Consider the following 11,554-nt stretch of genomic DNA (forward strand, 5'->3'; position numbering starts at 1 on the left):
CTCTGTTTAGCTCTGTTCCCCGTTTTTTAATTGGATTACTTGGTTTGCTGCTTTTCAGCTTCTTTAGTTCTTTATATATACTGGATATTAGCCCTCTGTCAGATAAAGGGTTGGTGAAGATTCTTTCCCAATCTGTAGGCAGTCGTTTTGTTTTAATAATGGTGTCCTTTGCTTTACAGAAGCTTTTCAGTTTCATGAGGTCCCATATTGATTGTTGCTCTTAGAGCCTGTGCTGTTGGTGTTCTGTTCAGGAAGTTCTCTCCTATGCCAGTGAGCTCTAGGCTCTTCCCCACTTTTTCTTCTGACAGGTTTAGTGTGTCTGGTTTTATATTGAGGTCTTTGATCCACTTAGACTTTAGTTTTGTACAGGGTAATAAGTATGGATCTATTTGCATTTTCTACATGTAGACATCCAGTTAGACCAGCACCATTTGTTGAAAATGCTGTCTTTTTCCATTGTATGGTTTTGGCTTCTTTGTCAAAATTCAAGTATCCGTAGGTGTGTGGGCTCATTTCCGGGTCTTCTGTTTGGTTCCATTGATCCACCATTCTATTTCTATGCCAATACCATGCAGTTTTTATTACTATTGCTCTGTAGTACAGTTTGAGATCAGGGATCTAGATGTCTTAAGTCTAGTTTGTGATATCACAACAGAACACCTGAGACTGAGTAGTTTGGAGAAAGAACAAGAGTATATTTTTCAGTTCTGGAGAGTCAAAGTCAAGATACTGGCATCTTCTGTGAGCCTTTACTATCCTCACATGGTGGAAGCCTGTAGGGAGGACAAATGCTGCCCACTTGCTTGGTAGAAGAGCAAAGGGGAATGACCCTACCCCTCAAAGGCTTGCTTTAGCTGTGCAAGTCACTGATCAGACCTACCCAAGCTCACTGGACACATGCTTGTCTTCCTTCATGTTCTCTTGTTGGCAAGTCTGTTTCTACACTCCATTCTGAGGTTCTCATAGTATGTGTGGCACAGTCAGAGTCACTTGGGCCTTGGTTTTATATTTACAGTGTAGACAGACAGGATAGACAAATGTCTTGTGTGCAAGGGCCTGTGTTAATTAGAAGCAGAGTTGAGTTTACAAACTCTAAAACATGAACACCAAAGATTAATTTGGCTTTATGTGTGAAGAAATTGCTGATTGTATAAAGCTGTCTTTTAGAGGCTGGAGAGATAGCTCAGTGCTTACGAGTGTTAGCTCTTTCAAAGGACCTGGTTCTAGTCTAGCATTCACATGGTGGCTCAGAACCATCTGTAACTGCAGCTCTAGGAGTTCTGATGCCCCTTCTGTGCTTTGTGCACTCTTGTACATACCTAGGTGTACAAACACACATGCAAACAATATACACACACATAGAATAATTTTTATAATTAAAAATAAATAAAAATTAAACTATCCACCAGTAAAATTAGGTACCTAGTGGAGAACATGTATTCTAGGTACTGTGGAGTATCCTCTTCTCAAGATGTTACACGATGCTTTTCTATACCCGGTGAAGGTGGGGCTCTAAGGTTCTCCATGTTTTAGACAGGCTGGCCCATGCCAGAGCTGATAAACCACACAATGGAAGAGCAACAAATAATGTGTCACTTGCTCAGTGCTGTGGTTTCTGGATTTTGTTGTTCTGTTTTTTGGTTTTTTTTGTTTGTTTGTTTGTTTGTTTTGGCTGGGGTGACTTTAAGGTTGCTTTTGAGAGGAAGTCTCACCATTGATCTCAGGCTGCCCTGGAACTCACCGTCCTCTTAGCTTTGTCACTCCAATGTAGGGGTTATCAGCCTGAGCCACGACATCTAGGTTTTAGGTATTGTGCTAAACTGTTAATGAATGGCAAGATAAAGTATCTTTACCCTTTAAACTGTAATCTTGTTTGAGAAATACACTTTACCCTGCCTGATACAAAACTGGCATTTAAATTTTTTTCAGATAGGTTTAATTTTATTTGTATGAGTGTTTTGCCTACTTGTATGTATGGGTACCACATGCATGCCTGCTGCTCATGGAGGTCAGAAGAGGGTATCAGATCCTCCCGGAACTTGTTACAAATGGTTGTGAGCCTCCATATAAGTGATAGGAATTGAACCCACGTCTTCTGCAAGAACAGGTGTTCTTAAGCATTGAGCCCCAAAACTTGTATTTGTTAAAATAGTTCTAACTAGAACTCTGTAGTTACAGTGGCAGACTTGGATTCTTCAGATCTTTGACTGAGTGTCATTTTTATGGTATCTGTTGTGTGGCAGTAACTTTAGCACTGCATTCCCCAGCCTCCTCATCTAGAATTTGGAATCAGGAAGAGTATCTTACTTTGGGTTTCCATTGCTGTGAATAGACACCATGACCAGGGAAACACTTATAAAAGAAAACATTTCATTGGGGCTGGCTTACAGTTTCAATGCCTTAGTCCATTATTATCATGGAGGGAAGCGTGCCAGCATGCAGGCAGACATGGTACCGGAGGAGCCAAGAAATCTACATCTTGATCCAAAGGCAGCCGAAGGGTACTGTGTTCCATGGCACATGGAGCTTGAGCAGAGGTCTGAAAGCTTGCTTTCACAGTGACACACTTCCTCCAGCAAGGCCACCTCTCCTACTAGTGCCACTCCCCTTGGGCCAGTCATGCAAACACGTGAGTCTGTGGGGGCCATATCTATTCAAACCACCACAAAGCGTATCTGTCTTTTTGAACAGCTGTTAAGATTCTGTAGTTTATCTCATGCACAGAAGAGATCATTGAGTATTTCAGGGTTAAAATATAATAACAATTATATAATACATAATAAAATAATCTTGTTATTGATTCAGTGAAGGAGGAGGGATGTGGATGTTTGTTAATAAGAACAGAAGTGTAACATTGTAGGAATAAGGTTATTGTGTAATTCAAATGCTGATTTCTCTTAACCCCCCCCCCCCCATATCTGGGTATAAGCCTTGTTTTGAGAATCTCCTATTTCAGTGTTATATAAACATTGCTCCAGTTATCCCCTGATATGCCAGTAAAGCAGCTTAGAGCCAGTCACTGAACAGGGGAGAGAATAGGGCTGAAGTTCCTGTCAGCTGGGGGGGCAAGGGTGGAGGGAGTTAGCAGTAGGGGATTCAGCCATGGGACAGGTCCAAGAGAGATCAGGAGAAGGAGCTTGAATGGGTAAAGCTACAAAATGCAAATATCTTTGGGATGTAAGCTGGGAGAAAGCTAAATTAGCTCAGAGGGTTAAGAATAGAGTAATAACTGTTCAATTATTGTGCTGTAAAGCGTATTATTAAACAAATATGAAAGAGTCTCAATTGTTTTATGATAGCTGGGTTAAGAGACAAACTGAGAAACAAACACAGTTTTATAAAAATAATTTTAGCATGACCTTGTGTTTAAATTTCTCTTAGTGGAAACACAAGAATAGAAGAGGCATGTGAAATGTATACCAGAGCCGCAAATATGTTCAAGATGGCCAAGAACTGGAGTGGTACGTACAACATTGTGTTTACTTACCAGCCAAATACTTTTAAAAACAATTTTGTAGGAAGACAGGACTATGTATTCCCTTTAAAGAGTGAGACAGGCATTGGTGCTGAAAAGATCCTCATCTCAGGTAACCGACCTGGTTTCAAGGTTGAGCACTGGGACAATGTCTGCCTCGGTTTCTGAAGCCACCCAGCGTAGTAGGCTAATGGTATCTGAAAGCAAGAATTTCATGGAGTAGGAGGGTAAGTAGTAAGGTTTTGCTTCTTAGAGTTATATTCCAGTAAATACAATGCCAGAAATATAGGAAAAGTCATTGAGAGCTAACAAGATAGATAGAAATGCCTTAGTGTAAGTTGAGAATTTCAAAGCATTCTCTGTTCTGAATCCACTGAGAACTGAGTGACAGTAGGAGATCTCTCCATTAGCGAGCACATTCTTTAATGTAAGCCCCCACAGGGAGCAGGTCAGTAGGATTTTTCTTCTCCCTATCTGAGGGGATTGCTCTTGCTTACACTAATTGAAGAGAGAAATACATCTTCTTCTCTTGGACAAAGGGACTTCTATCGCTCAAATAGTGACAGGGTCCTTCGTCAGCTTAGTTTGCAGTAGAGCTTTAGTTAAAAGGGAGATGGAAGGGCTTCAAAAGCTCTTATGCCCACCTTGTATTCTACTGGTGTACAAATGGAAGATAAACAAAATTCGTCCCAGCAGCCCATCTTTTCTATTCAAGTCCTGTAATCACAGGTGAAAAGTGATCTTACCGAGGAGTGCTTACCTGTTTTTTTCTGAAGGTCGGATCCTGGGAAATTCACTTGGAAACCCTTCTCCTATGTCTACCTGTGGAGGCCTTCTATGTACCCTGCCTCTATCTGTTGCCAGGATGGGGGTCTCCAGCCAGTCCCCCCAGCTTCCCCATCTTCTGCCCTTTCTCAGTTTTGTCTTGAGACAACGTCTCAAGGACGGTGTTGCCCAGGCTGTTCTGGAATTCATAAGCTCATCTTCCTGCTTCAGTCCCTCAGGTGATAGGATAGTAGTCATGTGTCACCACGCTCAGCTCCCAGTCAGTCTTACCTAGGCTGAATAAGTCAGGTCATACATTGGATCTGTACACTGACCTCTCAGGACTGTCTTCTTCCTTTCCCTGACCTCATCTGCTCATGCTCGTGCTCCTGGCTCCCACCCCCAAGCCTTGGCATGTGCTGTTAACCCTGTCTGCATACGGTTGCCCTCGTTTGCTGCTTTATTCTGGTCCATCTTCAAATGTTATCTTCTCAGCCAGCTCTCTTTTGACTACCGCTTATAAACAATAATTTCTGGAAACTCTACTCTTCCCCACTGCCCACATTTCCACCTAGCAACAATATGTAAGTTACATGGTGTTTTAGGTATTTATATCCAATTTACAGGTTTCATCACACGGTGGCCCTCACTAGCATGTACCTTGGAAGGTCAGAGTGTTTATGTGTTTGCATTCTGACTACATCTCCAGGGTCTACATCATGTCTCTGATGTGGTAGTATTCAGTCTATTATTTGTTAGTTGAGTAAATACAAAGCTCTGAAGTTAAAGCAGCAGTGCGCTGGTGGTGATTGTGACACCATTTTGTCACTTCATAATTTTAAAAGTTCTTTTATAATGATTAAGCTAATGCTTTTCAGCCACCATTAGATTAAGAATGACAAGTTGGGTAACTTTGCAGAGGCCATTCTCCTTTAAAGACACTTCCAGGTGGAAAGAGACCAGGGTGCCCCTGTTAGCAGTGACCAGAATGTGTGCTTCAAGTGATAGAGTGGTGGCGTGAAAATGTGAAACCAGCACCAGCTGTTGCCTTGGTGATAGAGGTAGCCCAAAGGAGCTGGTGTGGTAGCACATGCCAGTAGTCCTGACATGTGGAGGCTGCGGCATGAGAGGATTGTGGGTTCAGCTTCAGGGAGCACAAGATCTTATCTTAGCCAACCACATCTTTCCCCCAAGTATTTTAAACCCGAAGGTTCTGTGCTATTCTAAGTCATGTTTTTCTTAGTGGAACAGATTCAATGACACTTGAATGCCATGAATACCGGGATTGAGAAATAAGTAGCTGAACACCCTTGGATATAGTACTTTGCCTTTCTTTAACTGTGTGAGGCCAGATACCCCTTGTTGGGTTGATCTTATGATATGGGACAGAGTTCAGGAGACTGAGTGCTGGGCCAGAGAAAGGAGGCTCAGTGTCCAGGATGCTTGACAGGCACTCTGGAACTGTCCAGAAAAAGAGAACAACACCCAGAAGCACTTGTCTCTGTGCATGTGGTCCCTGGCTGGAGGGCTTCCTTTTAGAAACCTGTACCTTTTCCAGGTGAGGCCTGGACTTTTCTTTGGGAAGGCTGTTTTTTTCACTATTTAACTGTGGCATCTTCTTCAGCTGCAGGAAATGCATTTTGTCAAGCCGCCAAGCTCCACATGCAGCTTCAGAGCAAACATGACTCTGCTACCAGCTTTGTGGATGCTGGAAATGCTTACAAGAAGGCAGACCCTCAAGGTAAGGCCACTGGTGACTCTGTGTGACTGGCCGGCAGCATTCCTGTGGTGTTGAGGTTGGTGTGCCATGCCTGGTAGTAAGAATTCTTGCATTATGAGATTTTTTTTTAAAAGAAATTTTAGTTTAAAAAAAAATGAAAATTTGGTTAAGAAAATGGTCTTAATCATAAAGACATCAGTTTGGAGGTGTTGAGGGACAATTGAGACAGTATTTATCCTATAGCTAAAGCAGGCCTCAAACTCACAGCTCTGTGCTCTCCTTCCTCTACTTCCCATGGACTGAGATTACAGGCACCTTATCTCAAGTTCATGAAATATGTTCTTGCCCCCCAAGATGTGTTTCCCTTAGTGAGAGAGTGGAGCATCCAGTGTCTAAAAGGTGTCTAACACAACACATTTTTCATTGTTTTTCTAAGTGTTTTTCAAAGCATTTTGTTTTTGAGGCGAGACTATCTGACATTAAATTAGTTAAACTTTGCAAATGTTATGTCTTTTTTGAGAAGTATTAAAGTATTAAAATTCCATACACATAGGTGCTTGTCTTTGAGTCTTCATTTCTTTTATAGTCTATTTTGTTTAACACACAAATCTAAACTTCTAGGAATTTATCCCAAGGAAAAATGTCATCAAGCTTTTTTATATAAAGATGAATCATATTTTCATTTCCAAAGTGAGAAACTGAGCACATCAGGTATGAGCAAAATGGGTAGCACAGTAGATTGACAATGCCTTCATAATATAAACAGTCTCATAGGCATCCAAGTCCCTGATTTGGAGCTGGTTGTGGTGACAAACAGCTGTGATCGCAGCACTTGGGAGACTGAGCCTTGAGGCTTGGGAGTTGCAGACAAGCCTGGGTTTTATGTAATGAGACCCTACCTCAGAAACCAAAGTGCTGGATTTCATAGAATGTTGGTTGACCTGGTAAATGCTCATGTGCTAATTAAATTAAGGAGCTGAGTGGTGTGGTTTCTGATAAAAACGTTTGTGACTGTGGAAACTCATCCAGAACACTGGAAATTAGTGTGCTGAAGTGGGAACGCTGGGCCTGAGTAGTGTAATAGATAAGCGCTGTCTGATTTCCTATAATCTGTAAGCTGTAACAGTGAACATCCCTTTTAAAATTCACTGTAGGGAGGACTCTTCATTTTTGTTGTTCCAGTCACATTTCTATTTCTCCAGTTAAGCTTTGCCTCCTTGTTACCTCTTTTAAACTGAAAGCAAACTTGGTGCTCTCAGTCACACCGTTCTGTGATAGGAAACTTTCTGCCTCACTGTTTTAGGAAACAGATATAATTTATTGGCATTGTAAAGTTTTCCCTTCGTTACATGGAACACCAATACCATTTTGTTATGTTATTATACCAAAAGTCATACTTTGAGCTATATACACATTTATACATTTAAGAGTTGACTAAGCATTTTAAAGTACTTTAGATGTTGACTGCCTAAAGAGTAGAGACTGTTGAAATGGTTTTTTTCTTGTGAAGAAGTGATAGTTTGCAAAGTATAGACACAGGTGATATTAATGAAGACTGCATTTACCTTGTACTAGCAGGTGTGATTTATCAATGTTGGTGGCAGTCCCTGTGGTCTTGCTTCATTTGTGGTACAGTGCCACCTGGATGGACCCCCTAACTGTCACAGAGCCAGGATTACTGCAGCCACACTGCTTTAAATACCAGTGCAGCTGCTAGGAACAACTCCACACTAATGAATCTGGACTGTGCATGATTGTGTTTGCTCCTACTAACCAGCCTGCCCACCCTTCATCCCAAATTGTACTCCCTTACCATCAATAGCAGCCAGGAATCAGGCTCAGCTGAACCCTCTTTGACTGAATGAATTTTTCATTGTTTTTTTAAATGCCCACGCTTCAGAGGCTATCAACTGCTTAAATGCAGCCATCGACATTTACACAGACATGGTAAGACATTGCATTGCTTGAATGGCTGTGGGGTGGAGTCCTTGAGCTGCTTTAGAGTTATATTTCTTTCCTTCTCCCAAACCAATTGGTGTCCAAGCGGGTAAAGCGGGTGTCTAACTTTGTTTTCTCCCCTAGGGAAGGTTTACAATCGCGGCCAAGCACCACATCACCATTGCTGAGATCTATGAGACTGAGCTGGTGGACATCGAGAAGGTGAGCACTGCCCGTGCCCTTGAGCTTGGTGCAGAAGGTGGACACTTGGCCTCGTAGGAGTCCTCTCCTCTCCTTTCACAACTGACTTGAGTGGTCCAGAATCATTCCAGGTGTCCTGGAGGAGACTGCCTAGGTAGGCGTGGCTATCTGAGTGACGTGGTTTTTACCTGCAGTGCTTGCGACTGACTTGGCTTATATGTAGTTTGTGCTTTGATTTTTGTCGGAATGGTCAAAAGCCTTTCCACCTGTCAAGTGAAGTTCTCTGAGGCTCTGGAGAAGCTGAAGGCAGACTCTGTACCTCAGTCAGCATCGCTCTCTCAGCATCCCTGCTCTCACTGGTGTCCTGCTTGCCATCTTTTCTTCTTGGGCCTCACAGTCGTCTGAGAGCCAGCGGGTCTTAGACCGGATTCTCAAGCGCCACTCTTATGCCCTCTAGTCAGCAGGCTTCCTTGCCCTATCTCTAGTCCCCTCTAGCTTGTGAAGAGTACTTTGGGTACTGTTCTCACTACTCCTATGTCTCAGCCCTTCTCATTGCCTTTTCCCCAGTTTCAGATGATTAGTGCCTAAGCCCCCAGCAGGCCGCTCACAACTGCTTCCTAGTGCCCTCATCCCAGACCCTGAAGCAGAGGGCAGCCGCTGTGAGCCTTGACATTGGTGTGTCAGTCTCCATTGCTTTGAGTCTTCTTCTTTTGACATTTGTTTTTCTATGTATGAGTGTTTTGTCTACATGTATGTATCCTTGTAGGCCAGAAGAGGGTATTAGATCCCCTGGAACTGGAATTACACTTGGATTGGGTGTGTGTGAGTGCTGGGAATCATACCGTGATCCTTGGAAGAACAGTCAGTGCTCTTGACCACTGAGCCATTTTTCCCAATGCTGTGTATAGCCTTTTGTTGGCACACCCTCAGGAACAGCTGGAGACCTGCACTGGGTCTTCTTGGCCCCACTGAGTTGCTCCTTCCAACCCACTTGTGTTCCTCTAGGACCTCAAATGTCTCCTATTATCTTGCTCTGTCTACCTTGCTCTAGCCACTGTGGCCTCCATGCTATTCCTTCTCTGTACTGACTGAGCTCCTGGGACCTGGGGACCAGCCATTACCTCTACCTGCCCAGCTTTTCCTCATATATCCACAAGCTGAGTCCTTGTGTCCTTTATCATCTTTTCTAGCTCATGACCCCTCGTTAAAATTATAGACCTCAGAAATACTTATCTAGATGACACGCCCATACTACACACTTCTTACTCATTTTCACCCCATTTTACAGTGACCTTTTATCCTAAGGCATATGCTTGTTCATGATTCTGCTGCATCTGTATCCTTCTCACCTCTGGTCTTGGTGTCTTTTCTGTCTCTGCCTTTCTTATTGGTCACAAGGACCAGGACATAGTAGGTTCTAAACAAATAGTTAGGATTAAGCAAGCATACTGTGTCCCATCTCTGACATAGTCAGGAATCCAGGAAGCATCTGAAACTGATGTCATACCAGCTGCTACAGTTACACAGAATTTGCCTCATGCTGTTCACCCCCCAAAACACACATACACACTCACTCACAGAAACATACATTCACAGAAACACACACACACACAAACATGCACACTGCTCTACTTCCTACTCTCTTTCCTGAGGAAGCTCTGGTCTTGATCTAAAGAGGGTTACCAGATGTGTGTGTGTGTGTGTAGAGGGGCAGGTGAATAAAGTCTGCAGTTGTTCTCTGGTGTAGTATTAATAAAAGGAAGGGAGAGCACAGGTCAGCTGTGGCTAGGTCTTAATTTTCTCAGCAATTGGATGGACATTATCTTTTCACTAGGTTGAGTGGGTCTTATGGAGGTCATGGAATGTGCATAGATACCATTCTGGGTTGCTTCCCTGCCCATTGAAGTCAAAACTAGGAACTCGGAAGACCACACTGGCCTGGCAGTAAGAACCTTTGGTATAGAAACCATTCCTTATACCAGGGAATATGCTACACTCCCACTTGACTACATGGGCTCCACAGGACTGGTAGGAATGAAACGGATTTTATTGTTATCATTTTATTTCTTTTTCATTCCTCTTCTTTTTAAATTTTTTTAATTTATTCACTTGATATCCCAGCTATAGCCCCCTTCCACATCTCCCAATCCTGTCCTCCCTCCCTTTTCTCCCCTTATGCCCCTCCTCCAGTCTACTGATAGGGGAGGGCCCCCTCCCTTTCCATCCAACCCTAGCCTATTAAGTGTCATCAGGACTGGCTGCATTGTCTTCCTCTGTGGCCTGGTAAGGCTGCTTCCCCCTCAGGGGGAGGTGATCAAAGAGCCAGCCACTGAGTTCATGTCAGAGATAGCCCCTGTTCCCCTTATTAGGGAACCCACTTGGACACTGAGCTGACATGGGCTACATCTGTGCAGGAGTCCTAGGTTATCTCCATGCATGGTTCTTGGTTAGAGTATCAGTCTCAGAAAAGACCCCTGTGCCCAGATTTTTTGGTTCTTTTGCTCTCCTTGTGGCGTTCCTGACTCCTCCATGTCTTTCTATCTTTCCTTTCTTCCATAATATTCCCTGCACTCTGCCCAAAGTTTGGCTATGAGGCTCAGGATTTGCTTTGATACCCTGCTGGGTAGAGTCTTTCAGAGGCCCTCTGTGGTAGGCTCCTGTACTGTTTCCTGTTTTCTCCCTCTTCTGATGCCCATCCCGTTTGCCTTTCTGAGTGCGGATTGATCATCTTACCCAGGGTCCTCCTTCTTGCTTAGCTTCTTTAGGTGTTCAGATTTTAGCATGATTATCCTATATTATACGTCTAATATCCACTTATACGTGAGTATATATCCTGTGTGTCTTTCTGCTTCAGGGATACCTCATTCACGATCTTTTCTAGTTCTCACCATTTGTCTGCAAATTTCACAATTTCCTTGTTTTTAATTGCTGAGTAGTATTCCATTGTGTAAATGTACCACAATTTCTGTATCTGTTCCTCAGTTGAGGGACACTTGGGTTGTTTCCATATTCTGGCCATTAAGAATAAAGCTGCCACAAACATGGTTGATCAAATGTCCTTGTTGTATACTTGAGCATATACTTTGGATATATGCCTAAGAGTGGTATAGCTGGATCTTGAGTTTGCACTATTCCCAGTTTTCTGAGAAAGTGCCAGATTGATTTCCAAAGTAGTTGTACAAATTTACATTCCCACCAGCATGAGGAGGGTTTTCCTTTCTCCACATCCTCTCCAGCATGTGTTGTCTCTTGAGTTTTTCATCTTAGCCATTCTGATGGGTGTCAGGTGAGATCTCAGGGTCCTCTTACCTCAGACTCGGAAGCGGCAGGGCACTGACACTAGTGTGTCAGTCTCCACGGCTTCCAGTCTTTGTTTGAAATTCTTTTTTTTGTTTCCCTTCTTTTGCTCTGTCGTGGTGGCCTTTTAGCTTCTAGTCTGTTTCAGTCCTTCTGGG

At 43.2% G+C, this 11,554-nt stretch overlaps 1 protein-coding gene across 2 annotated transcripts in view; it reads left to right on the forward strand.

Moving 5' to 3' along the window:
* The window catches only part of Napb (NSF attachment protein beta), a 49,290-nt gene that overhangs the window by 18,808 nt on the left and 18,928 nt on the right, over nucleotides 1-11,554 (forward strand). Inside the window, exons 2-5 of one of the 2 annotated variants that reach the window (XM_055602678.1) lie at nucleotides 3,382-3,461; nucleotides 5,865-5,981; nucleotides 7,861-7,907; nucleotides 8,043-8,120. In XM_055602678.1, coding sequence (XP_055458653.1) covers nucleotides 3,382-3,461; nucleotides 5,865-5,981; nucleotides 7,861-7,907; nucleotides 8,043-8,120 — 322 coding nt within the window. Of the gene's footprint in view, nucleotides 1-3,381; nucleotides 3,462-5,864; nucleotides 5,982-7,860; nucleotides 7,908-8,042; nucleotides 8,121-11,554 lie in introns of those variants that run through there. The other variant, XM_055602679.1, reaches the window with a different exon arrangement.

This window comes from Psammomys obesus, unplaced genomic scaffold, assembly GCF_907164565.1.
Source record: "Psammomys obesus unplaced genomic scaffold, mPsaObe1.curated_primary_1811, whole genome shotgun sequence".
NCBI lineage: Eukaryota > Metazoa > Chordata > Mammalia > Rodentia > Muridae > Psammomys > Psammomys obesus.